This window comes from Scaptodrosophila lebanonensis, unplaced genomic scaffold (assembly GCF_003285725.1).
Source record: "Scaptodrosophila lebanonensis strain 11010-0011.00,11010-0021.00 unplaced genomic scaffold, SlebRS2 tig00001412-arrow-pilon, whole genome shotgun sequence".
NCBI classification, from domain to species: domain Eukaryota; kingdom Metazoa; phylum Arthropoda; class Insecta; order Diptera; family Drosophilidae; genus Scaptodrosophila; species Scaptodrosophila lebanonensis.
This window is the reverse complement of record NW_022060739.1, coordinates 1009307-1031271: the sequence shown is the minus strand read 5'-3', so window position 1 is coordinate 1031271 and position 21965 is coordinate 1009307. Positions and strand designations below refer to the sequence as shown.

The 21965-nt window shown below is 40.0% G+C and overlaps 1 protein-coding gene across 1 annotated transcript; it reads left to right on the top strand.

The window, feature by feature from the left end:
- Positions 1-1282: 1282 nt before the first annotated feature.
- Positions 1283-2553, top strand: LOC115631724 (vicilin-like seed storage protein At2g18540). The gene has a single exon (XM_030528559.1). It carries the CDS (start codon positions 1317-1319, stop codon positions 2325-2327), a length of 1011 nt encoding a protein of 336 aa, XP_030384419.1. The 5' UTR covers positions 1283-1316; the 3' UTR covers positions 2328-2553.
- Positions 2554-21965: the final 19412 nt, after the last annotated feature.

Here is a 21965-nt window from a genome sequence, read left to right as displayed (position 1 = left end):
TCAATTGCAAACTTGTGAAAATGTAAAAAAAATAAAGACTCAACTATAAAATGCAACCTGAAATTCACGACACCAACAACAACAACAACAACGACAACAGGTGGTGCAGCAGTTACGCTCAACTAACCCAGTTGACCCTAATCGCCTTTCATGGACTCGCACACACACGCAGCTTGGCCATAAAGCTGGAGTAAGTTCCTGCAGCACAACAAATAGTAACAAATTTTTTTAATAATAAAGAGCCAGGAATACGCAGCTAGCTTGGACTGGCGAGACGTGGCAAAGTTTTTCCCGCACACTTAAAAATAAAGTTAGTCTGTTAGTGGTCGGATTCGTAACGGGGCACCAGTGGAAAGGAATGAAAATTCTTCTCGCACTGAGCTCAAGTGGCCACAAAAGCTGGCCGCATAACTTGCAGGAACTGCGGCTATAAACGTGGCTCCCAAGTCGACAGTCGCGTAAATTTAATATAAATTTCTTCTGCAACTATGTGTGCGCGAGTTTTCGCTGCAATCTGCCACCCTTGACTTACTCCTAAGCTGAGCTGCAGGCGATGGACAGCTGTACGACTGAACTTAACTTTACTGGACTGCTGAAATCACTTAACACTGGATGGCAAAAGTGCCAGCAGCTGCCTGTAGGGCTTTCACTTGTCAACTAAGCTGTTCGAATACAAATTAGTTGGCCAGGCAGCTGATGTCAGTGCTAAGCCACTAACCGAAAAACAAAAAATCATTCACTCGAATCCGACCAGAAGGAGCTAAGAAATTAGGTCGGCACCATGTCAACTCTTCTCCGAAGCATTCGTTTGGGGAATGCCTGGAAAGCGGTTCCCGTACACTGCAAGAATGCCTCGATGTGGCGGGGTCCGATGCTGCGCGCTTCTCAATGGCAGCAACAACATTTCAAGGATGATGATAAGGAAGCTGGTATCAACATGGAATATCCGGACTTTATAGACAAAAAATGCTTTGGGCAAGCTCCTGCTGTTCCGGAGAAGGGCCGCGCTCCCTTCAAATATCCATACCATGAATTTTCTTTCTATGATCTCAAGATAAACACCATTTTTTTGGCACACACCGACACCAAAACGCAAGAATTGGCCGAGTTGGATGACGCTGAGGCAGAAGCTATGGCCAACAAGAAAATGAAAGCAGCTAACTAGCAAAATGTACACAAAACATCAACATGAGCATCATCATCATCGCCACACAAGCACAGTAGCCTCTGATCCCAACACACAACAATACATTAAATTTGTTAAATAAAGAAATTGTTTGTACGACCCCCATAAACAAAACAAAAGCGTTATTAGCATGTACACCCTGCTGTCCAGGCAGGTGGCCGTGCAACAGCTTAGGCTATTGTCCTATCGGTGGTTTAGCAAGGCCCCAAAAATCTCGAGACCACCACCAAAGCTGCCGACTACACCATCGAATACGCCCCATCCCCCTAAGGATCCACCCGACGAGGGCTACGCACCCTTTAGCATGGACCATGAGAGCTTTGTGGCGCCCCCATTTATGAATCCCGCAGCCTTCCGTCAGTTTAGCAGCACGGATGAGAAACTTGGACCAGGTGCCAGCAAGTCGGAGCCGTATAAGAATCCGGAATACTTTGCCTATCATCGTTTCTCCTTTACCGAAATGCAGAACCAGGCATTGGAGTTGCGCAACGACAGGCGTTCAGCTGGTGGCGTGCAGGCCGTGCCTGAAGAAGAGGAAGAAGAGGAGGAGGATAGTGGCACCGACGTCGAAACATTGCAGAAATTGGTAGAAGAGTGCGAGGCGCAGATAAAGCAACAAGCACAGGACATTGAAGAGGCGAAGAGGAAGGCAGCCGAAGAGGAGGAGCGCAGAAAAGCCCAAGAAGAGGAGTGTCGGAAGGCACAGCGAGCTGCAAAGAAAGCGGCCAAAGAGAAGGCTAAACGAGAAAAATTGGAACAGGAGGAAGCCGAAAGGAAGGCCATGGAGGAATGTTTGAGAAAAGCAAAGGAGGAAGAAAAGAGAAAAGCTGAAGAGAAGGCACTAAAGAAGGCCATGGAAGAATGCTTGAAGAAAGAACAGGAAGCAAAGCTGAAGGCAGAGGAGGAGGCCGAGAAGAAGTTCATCGAAGAATGTTTACAAAATTTAAGGTTGGAAGCAAAGAAGAAAGCAGAGAGAAGAGCAAAGAGGCGGGCTGAAAGAAAGAGAAAAGAGGACGAAAGGAAAATGAAGGAGCAAAATTGTGAAGCGGTAGAGCATAAGGAAGAGAAGTGTGACGCTCAAAATAAGAAGGAAGACAAATGTGATGAGCAAGAAAAGCCGCCAAATTCGAATGACGACTAGCAGCGAACACTTAGCAACGACAACAATCAGCCACACAGTGACTCCAAAACTGCGCAGCTGAATTGGGTGCGCGTCTCCACTTAGTACAAATACAGTTTGGTTTTGCCAGTGCTTCTCAAACCATTTGCGTCTCCGCTCGCACGGCGACGGCTTTGTTATTGTTTATACGTCTGTTCAACTTTTGATTTGAATTGTTAATAAAAACCAATGCATAAAATCAATCTTACAACAACGCTGCTGAAGATATAACGGAAACTGGCACAGGGTACTTGTACAATTTCAGGGACAACTGAGCATGTGACGTCGTCGATTTAATTCCAATTTCAATTTCAATTCGCGCGTACAGTTAAAGAGCTCTGAAGCAAAAATAAATTGGGCAGAAATTGCTGAAAATATATTGAATCCATTTATTATGGGGGAGACCCCTTCGCACACGTGGCCAAGAGTTGTTGCATAACAAACGCCCTGATGACCATCTCAGGGTGGTATTTTGAGGGAGAAGAACGTTCAGAGGAGCTAGAATTAATTTAGATAAATGTAGCTGCTAGCGTAGAATAAATGCAAATTATAATTAGTCAAGTCTTAGTCTAAAGTAGATAGCAGGCGGATGAGTTGTGGTTGGCCAGTGGAGGCTCTTTTCATTTATGTAATAAGTTTATAACGTTGCCAAAAATTGGATTGCTCGCCTTCTTACTTTTGAGATGTCACAATAATAAACTAAATAGCTGCACGTACCTAGGGGCCGATATATACATATACACGTATACAGGAGGTTCATTCTTATCACAAAATCTCCATCTACTAGTACCTGCGAGTAGACCCACGAGTCTGAGAATATTTGAATATAACAATTCTTCCATCGTTTATTTTTTATTAATACGATGTCCCTTATTATTTTTTTAATTATCTTACATTTTAATAAAAACAAACAAAATATAAAATTAAATAGTGTTTCCTGGCCGCTATTTGTTCAGTCGTTCGTCAAGACAGAAGGACAGATGGATGGACATGTATAGATCAATTTAAAGTATAATTTATGAGTATACTTTATGGGGTCGGAGGTGGTGCCTTCTACCTGTTACATTCTTAGAACAAACATAATAAGCCCTATTTACACGTCGGAAACAGGGTATACAATTTTTGCTGAGCGCTTTAAAATTACAGTACGCACTACTTATAACTTATTCGATTTACTTTTTTATATAACTTTTGCGTATTCCGAATGGTTGTTAAACAAATTCGAGTTATCGATTTCACATCTGACATCAAGTTGCCCTCACTATTACAATATAAACAAAAAAAAACAAAATGAATTTATCTCATAGAATGGTTTTCTCTGAAATACCAAATAATCTTCATATATTTTGCATTCCATTTATTTCAATTATATATCAAATATTAACAAAACAAAGAGTATTAAGAGAAATAATCTATAATAAAAATATTTCCTTTTAATATTTATGGCAAGAGACATGGCAAATGAAAGAAAAATATATAAGCACACAGAAATATAAATTTAACGTAACGCTTTAGTACACTTGTCGGCCTAATATTTTTTTATTAAGAAGGAACAAATGCTGCTTCAGAAAATACCTCTTGAAATCGACATTTTTAAACTATTTTTAAATCGAAATGAAAACAAGTTATTGTAGTCGTACATTTAAATCATTTATTGCTTTTCTTTACTGTAGATATACAGATCATATTATAAGCTATAACTAATTTATGTTTTGACCTTCTAACCACGCCCTATTTAAGTTGAAAGTTTAAAGTTTGTGAAAAGACGATAGGGACTCCACGAATCGGTTCCAGCAAATCAGGAGGATTTGTGGCAGCGAATCCAGCAAGGGTGGCAAAGGAAATTAAAGAAAATTTAGTCGAAAGTAATAATTAAAATTAAGTGTCATTGAACAAAGTACTAAAAAAAATGTTTCATGGATTCTGTTTCAAAGTTTCAAAATGAGCAAAATGTAGTAGATAATAGTTGTTTTTGTTTTTAGTTTTTCTACGCTAAGAATAATATGATTATGTTTTGTTTTGTACATGAATCTGTTAAGATATATTAAGAGTATAAACAGAAAAAATTTGGATTCATTTTCTTGGCTAATAACTTTTTTAGGCGGACCAACACTCGATGGTTGCAAACATTTTTGCACGCCACTGTATATAAAGCTATTGTTTAGGAAATTGTTTGTTTTTTCTTTGTTCTATATACTAATTTAGCCCTAAGTTTGTTTAAATTTCAAATCAATTATTGTCATACATTTTATTTTAGTACGAAATGAGAATATTGCTGCAATTTTGGAACCATCGAATAGAACTTTCCCTGTATCTGCCAGACTCCAATAGCAATTACGCATTACACTACTTAAGTCTATGGGCTGCAGCTGCCAGCTGCATACTTGTAGATGTGTAGTGTGAGAGATGTATGTATGTATGTATGGGTGTATTTGTGTATTTGTGTGTGTGAGTGTGTGCTGTACCTGTCCCAGCAGTCTGGCTGGCCGGCACAATTTGGTCATGGCTTGCGTCTCGTTTAGCTGGCATTTAAGCTGAAAATTGCTGCTAAAATATTTGCACACTCAGAGCGTGGAGCGTAGAGCGTAGAGTGTAGAGGAAGCGAAGCTCCACTGCAGCTGCAATGATGCGTTCAAACATTTTACGCGGCATATTTACCCTCCATTGCAGTCATAACTGTTTTCTGGACAATGCAAATGCCTCTAATTTTGGGCCTAACGACAACTGGCCCCTTGTGATGCCGCAACTGTAAGAGTTACAACAGCAATAGCAACAACAACAGCAACTGCCTCATCATCATTTGCCATGGCCAGGGCGCTGAAGCTGAGGCTGAGGCTGCTCTTCTTGCTGCTGCCCTCTGGGCTGTTGGCAGTTGTCAGCCAACATGCTGGTGGCAAGTTTCTTGCCCTCTTCTGAGTTTCCCAGCAGCCGTTGTTGCCTCTGCTGCCGCACTTGAGCATTTTTCTTGTTGTGCGCTTCGCTGCGCTTGTTTTTGTTTTGCTGCGCGCGCCTGCCACATAATCGTCTAGCAGATCAAAAACAAAATGCCCGGCTGGGTCGCACTCTATAAGATGAGATGTACGAGTACAACTGCTGCTGTTGCTGCTGCTGCCTAGCAACTGATCTTTTTGGCTTGTAATTTGCATAATTTACATTGAGCACCACCCCCCAGTTGCCACAACTTGGCAACAGCTAAGCCGTATCAATCAGTGTGTGTGTGTGTGTGTGTGTGTGTGTGTGTGTGAACAGCGCAAGAGATCAAAACGTGAATGCCCAATGAGTTCACATGCCATCTGATATAGTGAAACCCATCTATAAAGAATTAACTCATCTGTTTATTTTTGCTCATTTTTTTAGCAAAACTATGATCGATTGCCATCGCTCAGCTTGAGTTCTTAGTGTTAGCGATACTGAAAGATATCCAAAAACATATTACAGATATTTGTGGGCCCTTCTAGCGTACTTGGTTATCATCCGAATACTTTGCATCGATCTACTTTGCATTTCCTGCCCTTGCTTTAATAATTAGGTGACAGCTATCTTTTTATTGGTTAGGCCTACAAAAGCACCGTGTCTTGCACATTGTAATGGTAGCTCTGCCGTTCATTTATTTCTAATAATTTGTATAAACAAATTATGTAGTTTTGCACAAATAAATATGTAAACTATCTTTTAATTTATACTACGAATATTCAATCGGAAGTGGTTGTCTTTCTTCATCATATATAGTACACCTAATTCTGTTTTTGGACGGTAAATTGGCTCTTTATCTCTAAGTAAATATATATGCAATTTTTGAATTTTCAAACCGTGTTATATCAAAATCGTGTAAGAACAGAATAAGGTGTAATATAGTTATATATATTATTGTTTATATTTACAAGCAAGCTATGAAATAAGTCCCAACGATTTTTTGTATAGATTTGCTCTAGATTTTCATCGAAAAGCAATGAAGTAATGAATTTAATTGAACAAAAAGGCGCCTTAGTCCTTTCAGACAAAACGATTTCGGTCTGGCAATAAATATTACGACAATTGGAAGTAAATCGAAAATTATGTTAATTTATTTCGCCGCTTCCTACCAAAAAATACAAGCTTCTTTCTTATGTTTATAAAACAATCAAGTCTAGAAAATTATTTCTTCACAATATTATAGTTCTCTTACTCATATTTCTTAATTAATTTCACTGATAATCTTTAGTTTTACAAAAATATATTAAATGGAAAACATAATTCAGAACACTTTTCAAAAAGGGTTACAAAACTAATTATGGACTAAGCTGAACACATGTAGGACGAGGTTAGTTCTACTCTCTAAACATGGATACGATTAATATAATTTTCAAACGAAATGGATCTTTAAAACTATTTATGAATCTATTCCGGCTTAATCGTTATATGACACAGATGTGGAAATAGATTTATGTAAAGTATAAATAATTAAATGAGACTAAACTTCTAGTTTAAGCTGTATTTGCATTTTTCTATAAGTTTAATTTAAGTTGTTGTAAATAATAACAGTATAATTAAAGTTTTACGTTTATAAAAAAAAATCTGGCTGAATCGTTACATACTTGTATATAACAAAGATGTGGAAAGAGAGGAATCTCTTCTTAGTGATATTAATAATCGATTCTTGCTTATTCGTCATATGACAATGATGAAAAAATAGACGAAGCTATTATCCTGCTATCGTGAAAGTCATAGCCTATCCAAGTTATAAAGAGCTCTTCAGCTCAGCTCTGCTTGTGCTAAAAAATTTAGATATAGTATATAGAATATATACTATAGAAGAATAGAAGATATATTATATCTTGTGCTTCATTTTTTTAATAACAATAACTCAGTTAACTATAGTTATTTTAATATTTGTGGGCTATTAAAGCGGGCATTTGATAGTTTTAAATTCAAGGCTACGAATAGCTCTGTCTTTTCATTCTTGTTTCATTTCATACCCATTTTCTTATGGAATTTGAAAATGTGTTTTTAAATGCATGGGATTTTGTGCACATGGCCCCCATAGAGATGTCGGACTGTTTAGCTATGGCGCCTGAATGTCCACGCTGTTGCCGCATTCCAGAGCGATTGCATTTCAAACGCACTGCACAGCTGCGTCACTTGTTGTCCGAGTTCTGCCACCCACGCCAGAGCCAGACGGCTACGTCAACTGCTGGACAGGCTGGGGAAGCTGGACAGTGCTGGGTCGCTCTGGCTGGCTGCCCAGATTGCTGGCCGACTTATGTGGAACGCGCGCGAGCATTTGCATCCCAATTTGAACGCCACGGCGAAAAACGTGCGACGGCTGCGCAATTGCACAAATTCCCACAATGGAGAGACTTGACAAGCTGGTCCTCGTCGCCATCGCCATCGCCGTCGTTGTCAATGCTGATGTTGTTTTTGTTGTTGCTGTTGTCGCTGTCTTGGTCGCAGGCAAATTAGGCGGCTCATTTTCGCGCTGATTAAAGGCAATTTTCAAATTTTCTAGCCGCTCTTCTACAGTTGTGGATGCAGCCGAAAGGGTTGCGACGTGCGACAATTGCAGCAGCCAATAACAACAACAACAACAACCACAACAACAATGAGAACAAGAGCAGCTACAGCGAATAGCAAATGTTGTCCGGCAATTTGGTCTGTCGTCATTAAATGATTTAAATCGGTGCGCCTGGGCCAACAAGTTTCGCTTTGCATTTTGGCCATAAAAGCGCATGGCCATTTGTGTCGCTCGTTTTGCTGCAATTGGAAAATTGCACAGACAGCATGTGGCAGCCGAACCGGCCACATGGCATCCAACAATAGCAACAGCAACAGCAACAACACTTTGGCGCAACGGTCGCGTGCGCATGAATTATGGAAATTTATTTAGCCAGACTCTCCGGCCTATCCAATCAATTTGCTAAATTAAAGTCACTTCGATGGCGTGGCGACAATTGAAATGTTTTCTTTCCGACTCCATCAAAAATGAGCTCATAAATTTTTCAGGCTATTGCAGATGCGCCCAGCACATCGCAGACAGGAAGCGCACACTGAAGAGTTAGCCAAGTGGAACCCCAAGACACGAAGATACTTACATGGAGCTAAAAGGTTTTAGAGCAAGTGCAGCGCTCCTACTTGTACAAAGTTAAAGCTCGTGCAGGAATTTTTCGACACTGCGACTGATACTACGACTGCGAAGCGTCTAAATTTGCAAGAAATTTATGCATGAAATCGTTGAAGCGTTTAGTTGACAATGCCACAGCAGACAGACAGCGAGAGAGAGAGAGAGAGCGAGAGGGAGAGGGAGAGGTTGGGGTAGGGTTAGGGGCAGGAAGTTGGCCGCTCAGTGTTGACCCCTGAGACATTAAAAAGAGGCAAGAAGGTGCCGGCGGCAACACCAGCGAACGACGTCCTCGTCGTCTTCATCATCATCGTCGGCGTGGTCGTCGTAGTTGCTACGAGTTGGGGGAACTGGAAGTCTGTTGCCACTGCGGTTGCATGCAACCCATACGCCTATAATATATAAGTACAGGGGAAGCAGTAATGTGTAATTTGTTGTGGGACTGTCGTTGCCTTAAAGTTTGGCTTATGGTACCTACACTTTTCAAAAGGGTTTGCAACGTTGGAAATTAAATAAACCCCTGAGCCTACTTATAAAAGCAAAATCAAATATTTGTTGTTTAGAAAATAAAGCAAATTTAAGCTAAAAGGGGCATTAATCGTTAAATATATTCCTGCATTATTCCCAAGTAATTCTTTGGGGAAACAAATAATGCTGACTTTAAACTGAAAAAAACAAGTAAAACTTTTACAAAAAACCTACTTCAGGTAGGTCAGCTTTTATTTGCCATTTGATTTTGACTTAACAGCATTCTGCTCTGGAATCGAATTTTCAGCTATTTAGACTAAATGAGGTATGTTTAAGGTCGTTTTCTCATGGATGTCATTGTCAGAACTATAACAAATTTAAAAATGGGACCATTCGGGAAGCACCAGCTTTTTAAAATCATCAAAATCGGTTCACCCAATCGAACAAAGTAACGAACATAATAAAATTTAAAGAAAAATTTTTTAAATACAGACGAACTGATAGCCTACTCCTTTTTTGAAGTCGGTTTAAAAGTCATATATATGTACAAATTATTTAACTAGGCGCCCTATTTGTATGCCAAAATACAGGGAAAGATAGGTTACAAGAATACAATTGAAATATATATACAAGTACTATAAACAATACAAAATATTTTGCTTATTAAAAACATATCCTCCCTGACCATCTCTTTTACCATTTCAAATTACACAAAATTTTGTTTAATTATGTCGTGTGTTTTTAAACCCAATGGGAGCTTCAATTCCGTAGCTTTTTTCTTAACGCAGTCGAATGACATATTCGCGAAAATCTTCTCCACTACCCCTTTTAAAAACTCCACCATCTCTCAATGGGAAGACTCATTCCTTTCGTAGTGAAAAAGGGCGCTACCCTTTGACAAACAGCAAAAAAATATATGATGTCAAATATTGTTAAATTTCACAATCATGTTGACATTTTGCTAAGCAACATCTTTGATAGTTTTCATCCCAAAGTCCTAAAATTAATGTTTTTGCTCAGAATTGGCGAGGCATAGAGCAATTTTTTTTAAAATAACGAGCCATCACACCTTCTAAAAGAAGCTTCTGATACAAACATAAAAACTGTATATAAAAATCTTCAATCTTGTAATTTAATTGATCAAATCTAGGAGTCATATACATGCGCGAATTTTTCGTACATAGAATTACCATAAAGTCGTAGGCCTCAGTACCTAGTACTCTTATCACTTAGGTATATTATTGTCTATACTAATATTATAAAGAGGAAAGATTTGATTGATTGTTTGTTTGTTTGAATTGAAAAGGCTCCGAATGTAGTGGACCGTTTTAATGGATTCTTTCACTGTTGGGAACATGGGCTATATTATATTTGCAAAAATGAATGGAATCCTTACTAAAACGCCAATATACAGTATACGCCAAGGGTTTCAAAAAATTGCCTTAAAAAAACTCCTGATTAGCATGCTGTTAGTTCGTAATCATCCTCGAAACATTGCCACTTTAAAAATTAAGGCAATATTATTCAAAATTACCAAAAAAGCATTAAAATAATAATATCCAAAATAAATTTAATCCTTCTTCGTAACTCCTAGCAAAAAGAAGGCTGTATGTGTGTTAAAAAAAGTATAATTTTTAAAATTTTTGTAAAAATACCCGTGCGAAGCAGGAGCACGACGCTAGTATAATAGATTTAACTAAAATAAAAATAAAAATAAATAAATGTTTCTGCGATTTACTTTGCATCAGCTACTAAACTAAGCTACTAAACGGACTTGACTGCCAATTGTTTGGTTTTCTAACCACTGTCCCTATGCTTTTACAAATCGCACTTGCTCTTCAGCATATGCGAACAGTAATCTCCGCACTTGGATGCTCTTGAGGTCTTCGAACTCTCCTTATCCCCTCATGCTTAATTGCAACTCCATTTAGTCAATTTTTCTTCCAAGCCTGTTAACTGAAATAAAAAGGCTTTTCTTCATTTTCGCTACAAAAATCATTATACTTTAATGAGAGCATCTTTTATTCGACACATCAAAGCTACATTTTTGTTGTTGTAAATAATATGGCCAACTATTGTTGTTGTTGTTGCTGCTTACTCTTCGGCATTGCCAGTTGGGAAGTTGGCATACTTAGTGTAGGGAAAAAAAAGTTAATTATCTTTTTTTCTTGCTCTTGCTGTCGCTGTTTCTGTTGTTGTTTTTATATTTGTAAGACAGCTACATTCTACCCGCCGCTATTATCCATGCCTCTCTTGATACTGGGCAACAATGCGATGGGTGTACCTACCGTAAAGAAATTTCTGCTGGTAGTAGTAGTTTTCATACTACAAGTATTCTTTGTAGCGCAGTGGTTGTCGCCTATGGTAGCAGCATTGGTGGCTTTGGTCCGTTTGGTCGCTCATGCGGTTCATTGAACTGTTAATTGTAGCCAAGCTGAGTGTGAAAGGTGATTTTTCAAGGCTGCCACGTCCGGCGGGTACAGCTACAACAGCAGAACAACATGAACATGAACAGAACAGAAGATCATGTGCCCGTCGCCAGCAATGCTGATGTCTGTCTGTTGTTATAAAGTTCGAAAGTTTTACATTCAGAATTTATGAATTAGATTGTGTGCACACGCTCGCTAATGAGCGAACGGCAGGCTAGACAGACAACTACGGCAGCAGGAATGTTGCCGCAAGCTGCTGCACATTAATTAAATTCCCACAGTGTGGCGGCTTATCATACAATGGCGGCTGCTGCCTAAGCGCAGCTTATCACGCCAGCCTGCTCCACAACTGACGGCTACGGAGAGCGTGGAGCGGGGAGCGGGGAACAGGGAGCGGTTGAGTGGTGAAGAGCGGCGCACAACCAACCAATTCATTGCAGTTCAAAGCTGTTGGCAACTGACAAAAAACTGGCCAGATTGTGGCATAAATTAGCACGCATACAAACACATATAAATATACTTTGTATAAACTACATGAGGCTGGGCTTGATAGCCACAAAACACAGTTAGCTTTTTACAGTTAAATTAACACAATTAGTAGTTACTGCTGCTTCTGTTCTTCTCTCTCTCTCTCTCTCTCTCTCTCTCTCTCTCTCTCTCTCTCTCTTTTCTTGTACTTTATCCCGCACCATAGATGCCACTAAGAGATCACGGGTGTATGATATATAAAACCCCGTGAATTCTTCCAGTGCCATTAACTGTGCCGAGATGCCAAAAAGACGACAAACAACGGGAGCTCTTCCCGATCTCACATGCTTCGCACTCACCTGTTGGTTGCTGATAACAGGCATCCGATGGTATCATCAACTGTCTCCCTCTTTGTGTGTGTGTGTGTGTGTGTGTTGGGTGCTGATCTATCCCACGATTTAATCAAAAACGCAAATTTTTTTAACTTACCAACCTTTGAGTAAGTTGATCATTTCAATTCTCTCACAGACAGGTCAACAACAGTAGACTGTAGCTGTAGCTGTGGGGCCTGTGCGTGGGAATTCTGCGTTTTTTGCCTGAGAACATTTCGCCTGCTCATTTCCTTGACTCTTCGAACTGTTGTTGTTGTTGCTTTTGTCTTTTTTCCTTCTTTTTGCTGTTGATATTGTTTTTGTTGCATGTTTTGCTGCGGTCTGCCGCATAATTCGCTGTGAAAAGTAATTTTTTGTGTTCGTGGTTAACGCTGCGTGTGTTGCATAAACAACAACAACAACAACAGCAGCAACAACAACGAAATAGGCATCATAATTATAAATTTCAATTTAATTATAACAGAAACTGTACGATTGTATCAAAATCGTTTCACGCTCTGATTTTTATTGAGATCTGCTCGCCTCAATTCATTGGCCAAGTGTGTCGGCCTCGGTAATTGTTTGATTATCAACGTTATTGTTGCCAATTAGAAATGCGCGGCAGGCAACCGCCTTAGAGAAGTTGGCTCAGAAGGAAAAGTCCCTGCAATTACTCAGGTCAGCAGTGCTGTGTGAGCGACAGCCTAAGTGACTATACGGGTAGACCCGAAGTTGGAGCTTGGAGTTGGCGAGCCAAATTGATGGAATGACAATGCCGCCAGCAGGCAAATTGAGTTGTCGCCGAGTGCAAGTAACGAACGGTTAAAATGCCAAACAAATTGTAACATCAAATTGCTTTGGACGTGGCGTCGCGTCGCGTCGCGTCTCGTCGCATCGCGACGGTACGGGGCCGAATTACAAATGACCTCTGGTCTCTGACTTTCGTTGTAAGCTCGTAAGCTTTGGGAACCATCTACTCGTACTATTGCGAGTGTTCTCTTTCTTTCTCATCTGAATGACGAAAAAGATTAGTCACGAAATGTAGCAAACGGAAACGAAATTGTTGCAACGAGTTCGTTGCCTAAGTCTTTCGTTTCATTTCAGTTAAACTAAGCCAGTGCTAGAGTATAGAGAGAGTGGGGGCAGGCGGTTAACTCACAAATGTGCCGCTTGTTAGCCCAAATTATGCAAATTCGTTTGGCAATTTGCAGCCAACTGCTGCTCCAAATCTCCAAATCAACCGACAGCAGACAAATCAAAGCGCATTTCGTTATTTTTGTTTTTGTTTTTCGGTAGCCGCCAAAAAAGGCAGCGTGGTAATTGCCACTTGAAGTTATCGGGCAACGGTAAATCAGTTTTGCGAGTCCGTCGGTCACATAGTCAGTCAGTCACTCATTCACTCATTCACTCAGTCACTCAGTCAGTTGAATGGCGTTAGACATGCCAGGCATGCGCCAAGGCGACAGCCATCAATCAAAAAGGCAGCGCGCAATGAACGCATAAATAAAATGAAATAACATACCTACAAAAACAAAAAACAAAAAACAAAAAGAATACAAATAAAATGTGAAAAAAATCAACGGCCCGTTGTAACATTTTGCCATTTGCCCAAGGTACAAGCGATTGTCATGTAATCAGCGGCGTTCATCCGCAAGCTGTTCAGGCTGCCTTTCGACATGATTCTTAACGACAAATTTACGGGCTTAATCTCTGGCCCCAAACGATGCGACACCGACATCGACATCAACATCAACATTAAGAGCGCGCGGCAGCAACGTCCGAGTTAACGGCGACAAAATATGCAAATGTGATCGACAATTTTTACGATTCTGCTGCGTGTTTGAGTCTAAAGCGTACACACTGAAAAAAACAAACTCAATTAGTTGAAATTAAAAAGTATATTCGATCATCTTTATGCCCAGTTTGATATTTAGAGTCCTAATGCTTTCAAATATATATAAATTTAGGCAGATGAGTGGACTGATTGAGATTAGCCAGTAGTTGTGTTTGTGCAAGGACTTCAAGAATGTAAGATTGTAGGAAACTTAGATACCTTAGCTGCTATATTTATTTTAAATACCACAGGTGTACTCTAATATTTGAGGCACATAAACAGATAGAGTTAAATGCCATTGATTTGTTTATCTACAAATGCTAACGATTGAACCTAATTCCTTTTTACTGCACACTGTACCCTTTTCTCTCCGAGTGTATTGCGTAGATGTTACCTTCATCGTCTGCCGCTTGCATCATTAGCGTTTTGATTTAAGCGGCAACACTTCAAGTGGTCGTTACCGGCCGCACTTACTGCTGCTGCTGCTGCTGCTTCTTCTACCGCTGCTGCCGCTCGTGGTCCACTGACTGCTCTTGCTGTTTATTGTTGGTGTTGGTGTTGCTGTTGCTGTTGCTGTTACTGCTACTGCTGTAATGATAAGTGCGTTTCATTAATTGAAATGGTCAATTTGTATGAAGATAAGGCAGGAGAACTGCTACAGCTGCCACTCATTGATATGTGGTGTGCTTTCGTGCCCTATAAGGCCAGCCAGCTCCACTTCCACTTGACTGGCGCCAGCTCAGCTCCATTCATCACGGCTGCGTCAACGGCGCATATTAATAGAAAGAAGATGAAGACAACAACAACAACTAAACAACAATACCAACAACAACAACAACAACATGAAACAGAGCCAAAACACTGTGGAACTAGTCATGGCCGGCAAACGTAAGTGAACTTGACCATAAACTGGCACTGGCACTGGCACTGGCACTGGCAAAGACCAAGTGACCAAGACTAGACTAGACTAGACTAGACTAGACGACAACATCGTTGCCTGCTGTCGATGACAAACGGTAAGCGGTAAGCTTCCTCCGCTCAGTAAACGATCTCCGATCTTTGCTGCCTGGCATTAAATTGATGGCGCAAATGCTCATTACGATGCCAAGTGGCGGAAATCTGCTGTTGTTGTTGTTGCTGTTGTTGTAGATGCTACATATGTTTGTTGTTGCTTACACCTATTTATTGTGTATATATGGCCGAATGGTAACAGTACTTGGTAACAGTCAACTATGTTTACGGTTTGCCATCCAAGCGCCTTTTTAAGCAAATTGCAGTCAAATGCTGAAGAGGTTTGTCATACCGTAGAGACTTAGTTGAGCAGCAATCGACCTTCTAATCCATACTTATGGCCCAAGTCTCACCTAACTGTAGAGTTAAGAGTTTCGGGACATATTAAATCATTTGTAGATTCCCCAATGTTTAGAAACTGATGTTTAGAAACTGATGTTTAAATAAATTGTTTGGAAACTGATGTTTAGAACTGATGTTTAGAACTGATGTTTAGAGCTGATGTTTATAAACTGATGTTTAGATACTAATGTGTAAAAACTGATGTTTAGAAACTGATGTTTAGAAACTAATTCGTAAATTTTAACTTCACCTTCTTATTAGTTCGAACTCTCAGCAGTCGATTTTAGGTAATTAGTTCATCAATAGATAGATTTATTTAACATAACCTTTGAAATGGGATCAAAATAGGTTTTTATTTAGAAACTTTTCAACTTAAATCATCCGAAAACATTAAAAAGGCTTCACTATTTGCAAACAGATAGAATTTGAAGTTGGAATAAAAATTATTTATTTTAAGATATTCTTAATTTAATGATAATTTGTTCATCAAATGGCATCTTCGGCTATAAAGCCATCAATATAACTGTACTGTAAAAAGCTAATATGCCAACTAATTAATACAAATACTTCCTCATCATCAATCTGCTCTAACCTTATCCTTCGTCATCTATTTGAATACTGTCTATCGTATAAGTTCTTTAAAATATGACAAATTAAAAGAATGAATGGTACCGGTTAATTACCGTTGAAGATCGTCTGCCTCCCACATTTTCTTCGGCTACCTTAGGCATTTATATTCGACTGCGCTCTCCAAACTGCTGCTCCACTTTATATTGTGCGATGACAATCCAAACAGTAAGAACAACAATATTCGAATGGATGACGCCTCTTACGCAGCTTAACGGTAAAACACGCTCTTCTTTCGGCCATAAGCACAAACAATGGGCACGATCACGAGCACAAATACAAACAAAAAAAACACACGCGTACGAAAAAAAAAAGAAAAAGAAAAATGAAATCCATGAGCACGCGGACGTGCCTGAAATGATATTTTTTTGTGTATGCTGAACATTTTTATTTTGTAGATAAGTATTTTATGCGTATAAGACGCCAGCTGCACAACAACAAAATCAACAACAAAAACAACAACAGTATGATAACGAGCAATGGATCGAGAGAGTCCAGCAACTTGAACAATTGGCATTTCAATCACGCATCAATCTGGCACGTTTTTATGATGCAGATCACAACAGGCCACACTGTAAAGATGAAGATGGAGAGGATGATGAAGATGACGATGACGATGACGAGTATTCAACATTTTCGATGCAGCACGCGGCAGTTGAAGATTCCAAGCAGCAACTACAACCAGCAACGAGAAGACAAGAGTTGCCACAGCTGCGTGGCATTTTTTTGTGCAGACTCCTCATATTTGTTGTTGTTGTTGTTGCATTACAAGTATGAAAATGAAATTTTTATTGGCCACGTTGCTGCGCCCGGTTAAGTTTTCGTTACATTTCGTGGTTGTTATAAATTTCATTGATAATTGCATGTATTGATGGCATGATTATGTGTATGATTGTATGATTGTTGCATTGTTTGTTGTTACTGTTGTTGTTGTTGCTGTTTTTGCTGTTTTTGCTACGTGCGTGGCATGCGCTGCGAAATTTCTCATTTGCTGTTTTATTGCATGCCAAGTTTTTTTTTTTTGCAAATTGTTTTCAACGAAAATTGTTGCACGCACACATGCAGACACAGATTAAAAATCTTATTTTAACACACACTTACTACTATATATGTAGATGCAGGTATGTGCAGTTGGAAACCTGAAATATGGGTCAACTACTACATATACATACATATGTGGCTATTGATTGCGTTGCGAAAATATGATTGCAGTACACAATGCTACAGAGAGGATACTCCTACTCAGCAGGCACAAAGAATGTCATAACTTTTGAGGCAAGACAATCCAAGAGAATCAGATTCTAATAGTTTCTTTACCAATGTTGCATTGTAATACAAAATTTTAACATTGATTGCAATGAAAATATCCCCACTTGTCCAAGCTGCCAAAAATTTATCTTAAATCGAACACATGTTTAATATGCTTGGCCCACTCCAGTCATCGCAGGCAAGCCGCCATGAAAATTGGCCTACAAGCAACTAATTTGTTAATTAATTTAAGTGTTTGTGTCGAAAGGCATTCATATGTTGTCTCATAGTATGGATCATTTTTTAATAAGATTTCTCAGCCACTCGCCTAACTATATACCTCATATATATGTCTCTTACTGTGACATACCTTTGTTAAAGTGCTCTCTCTTTTTGATTTTCTCCACATGTCTCTAATCGCTGTCATAAGTTGTCTGCGCTGTCAACTTGAGACTGCCATTCTTATATTTAATGCCCCCTTGCTTTAGCCATACATCCCCATAGAAAGCAGCTTTAACTGCAACCAAAACGGCTTAATGGTCCAATTTAATGCTTAGCCATAACTAAACTTCAACAAAAAGACAAACAGTTTGGCTCTACAATTCAATATGCAAATGCAGCAGCAGCAGCAAAAGCAACAGCAACAGCAGGAACAGTCAGCGACAACAGCAACAAACATTCGACAATCCACGCTTAAATCAGCGAGCGTTTAGCCTAGTCACAAACATGCCACAAAAAGTAGTTGCATGAACGACGACGACAAAGTTGTTAGCTGACTCTACCAATCTTTTTACTCTCCTCTCTCACTATTCGACTGCCATCGTCGTGGGGCTTGCTCGTTGCTGTTGTTCTTATCAGCACGCCTGTTAGCTGTGCAGCTGAAAACTATCAAAAATAATTGACAACTAAATGCGCTTCGCTATTAAAAAGCGCTCGCTTATCTTTCCAGCACACTCAGGACACAAGACTTGAGACTCCACGACTACTGCCCGCGAATATAATGAGTTGGGGGCTTAGGGCGCTAATGTCTAAAGGGCGCCAAAATCATATTTTTAATCCGTAAATCCTTCTTCTAAATCAGACAATACCGAAGACTTGGTCAAACAATTTGCCTTTCTAATATCTAACTACGCAAGTTTTTAAAATTCCTAAATTGTTTCTCTTCACATTTACTAATGTTTTAGGAACAAATACAAGTTGGTAACTCCTGAACATTTCTTATATGGTAGAACAAGTAGGAAATCAAAAATAAATTATGAATATCAAATTCAAACAGGTTTTCAAATTAATCTCTAAAGATATTCTTAGATTTTTGTCTTGCCCTTTTGGGCGCCCGCATACGAGTATGTCTAGAAACGGCCCTGACTACATCTCTGGGCGCTGCTGTCAGAAGTGTCGCTTGGCTTCGATTGGCGTAGCGAGTGGCGAGTGGTGAGTGGCCGCCACTGTTTGGCTTAAATGGCGTGAAAAAGACGCATTTAATGTGCAGAAAATGTCGTTTGACAAAATCGTTATATTTGATAAGATAAGCGCACATGAAGCCTCCGCACTATTGCCCGCTGTCTGACAGAGTGTCTGACTGTCTATCTATCTGCCCGTTTGTCTGTCTAGCTGTCCGTATACGTTTGCGTTTTTTGACTGTTTCGGCGTGGGCTGCTCCTTGTCGGCGTTCCATTTTGGTCGTAAGTGCGCGCTGTTTTGACCATAAAAGCGCACCCACACGCATTTGTTTTGGCTTTTGTGTTTGTTTTGTGCTTTGTACTTTGTATGTACTATGTTCTCTGTCTCTTGTTTGTTTTGGGTTGAATTGATGGCAAGTTCGTTGCCTCAGTCTTTTGTTTTTTGAGCCCGATTTTCTACGACGCATTTTTTTATTTGTTGACTGAACAATTTTCCTTTTTTTTTTTTGCCTCATGCCATGCTGATTCATCACCCGATGGAACAACTGGCGCACAACATGCCACTACCGATTGCCGACTGGGGAGAGCGGACGGCAGACGGCGGACGGCGGACTAGCGAGCACGACCACCGCAATTACATCCGGTAATTTAATGTAATTTTATATTTCATTTCAATCACATGCGATACTCGTATCGCTGCTCGTAACTTTCAACTCAACTTGTTAGCATTTCGTTTGTGAGAATTTCATGTGGGTCTAAAAGTGAATGTCGTCTCCCATACTCGTATATATGTATGTATATGCTATACACAGTATGACTATCGGACCACCGACTGGGGCTGGAGCTGGGGCTGGGACTGGCAGGCCAACAACCACTTGTAGCCACTCAAGTCGTTTTGCTACTTTTGTCCCCCCGCTCATGTGTAATTTGCTTAAACTTTAACTTTTCTGTTTGCTATTGTTGTGCTTGGCGTAATTTTAATTTGCGCTAAATTAATGGCACAAACGTGCGACTGATGGCCCGATGAAGGATGAGCATAGGCCATTCATCTCATTCAGCGCTGCCTTTGATGTGTTGACTGACCTGCCAGCCGAAATGATTGATTATATAAATTCTTTATACGTTACGTAAATGTATAAAAAAAAAATTTGCTTTGTCAATTGAAAGAAATCTTAAAGCAGCCATTGTTGCAGCAGCAACGACTACAATTTGTCAGCTTTTATTTTGTGTTAGAAAATTCGATCCATTTCTGGCGTTGTGCTTGTGCTGTGCTTGCCTTTACAATATATATATATACAAGTAGAGAAAGCATATAACCCTTTTCCATGATTAATTACACAATGCAGAGAGGCCATCGAACAATGAATGCCACAACAAAATAGTTTCAAACGTTCATTTGGACTTTTCAAAACATATTCCATTAATTAGAATTTGTTTGAAATAGTCAACAGCAACAACAACGATTTGTGAGACCATTAAAGCGGCCATGCTATGGCACGACTTGGAAAAAATGCCAAAGATTAATAAGCGGCAATTAACAAAAATCAAACAAAAACTTGAATGTTGTATCTGGCCAGTGTTTGAGGCATGGGCAGTTCCAAATAAAAATTAAGAGGAAAAAAACTGTTAGAAAGAGGCGTTGCTCAACGGTTTAAAAACGCATTTACGACGCTTTAATTATGCGCGCAGAATTGCTTTTCAAATTTCGATTCTGATTTTGGCTTCGACATGGCGTTGATAAATGAACCGCAGTCGTGACAAAGGTCAGCACTGCTTCGGGGTCAAGTGCGTGTCTGTTGATGTTGTCGCCAGCCAGTGTGCTTGGCTTTGCTTTGCCATCTAATTAGGCTCATCATCATTTGTTCTTCTTATTTTTTTGCGCCAGCAGTCAAATCAGGTTCCAAGCAACTTACCTCAGGTTCAAAGCGGATGCCAGCACGACAAGCCATCAATAGTAGCCCAAGAATACTCAGCCATTGATCCTCAGCTGCCCATGTACGTGAGTGTGCATACTCGTAGGTAGGCATTCAGTGTTCGTGTCGCTGATTGACAAGTTCTTGTTTTAGTTGCTCTGTTAGTCTGCAAAAAGTAGAGTAGTAATAGTTGGCATAAGTATTTACACTCAGCAAAAAAAAAACATTTCACAACTAAACTAAAACAAGAGTCCAGTATCTCATTATAAGCAGCAATTTGTATTAGCAGGTCTAGTTGGACTATCTACTTATTTGTTTGTACGTCTGAGCGCCTATATTTCTGATAGTATTCGTTGTTGATTCACCAAACTTGATTTGTCGCATTTAAAGGTCTTTTGTATAACAAGTCGAATAAATCAGATTTTTCTGAGTGCATTTTTACGTCCACGCCACTGCTAACTAGTCTGCACGTCTAATAGACACAAAATTAACTGCAGGAAACCAAACAAAAAAAAAATACTGCTCATTGGTTGTTTGTTTGCTCGTTTGGCCTGCCCGGCCAGCTGGCATTTTATCTGAGTTATGTATGTGGAGCTTGTAGGGTGGCTGGCATTTGACAATTGGAATGTTGTCCAACTTGCCACATGCCATAATTAGATAGAAATTACTGTCCCAGGCCAACGCTCACTCATGATAACTGTTGCATTTTTGGGCTGCCACCGGCCACGGCTGGAGTGGCAGTATTTAAAGCTATAATCAAAATCTATAGCATAACCACCACTTAACCCTTTCAAATAGTATCAGTGCGCATGAAGCGTTTTATTAAGTGTCATCAAGTGTCGCTGCAGGCGATGCTGCTTCGCGATTCAAAAGCGCGCTAAAAATTAATAAAGCCTGGCCACATAATGTGTGCAGCATGCAAAATGCAAATGATAAACTGACAGCCTTATGACAGCATTACGTAAATTGCGCATTGGTTGGTGAGTCGCCGACTCGCACCTTCCACCTTGCCCCTTGCACCTCACACCCCGGGTAGAGGTTGAGGCGATAAGCAGCATGCGACAGGCTCCTTGCTCGTGGTGGCAATGAAGATGCCACAGAGGCGTACTCAACGATTGGCTTGGGCTTAATAAAATGAAATATTAAATGCGATTAAAAAGGCCAAGACCAAGCCACAAGATTCGCGCTTTGGCGACGCAAACAACGACAACGAGGACGCGTGAGATGCAATAAATATATTTGCCAGGCTACTGGGCTTGCAACGCATGATCATGTACAACAACAACAACAACAACAAATCAAAGCAAATCTGGTACTATGCTGCCGACTTGGCAATACCCTGCAGCCTGCTCGAAGTGTATCGCTTTCATAACTAAAATAAAAGCGAGTCCTGCAAGGGCCACAAGAGAAATAGA

What these genes read in the sequence shown, in the direction of transcription:
- LOC115631724 (XM_030528559.1), top strand. Translation starts at nt 1,317, where the DNA reads ATGTACACCCTGCTGTCCAGGCAGGTGGCCGTGCAACAGCTTAGGCTA.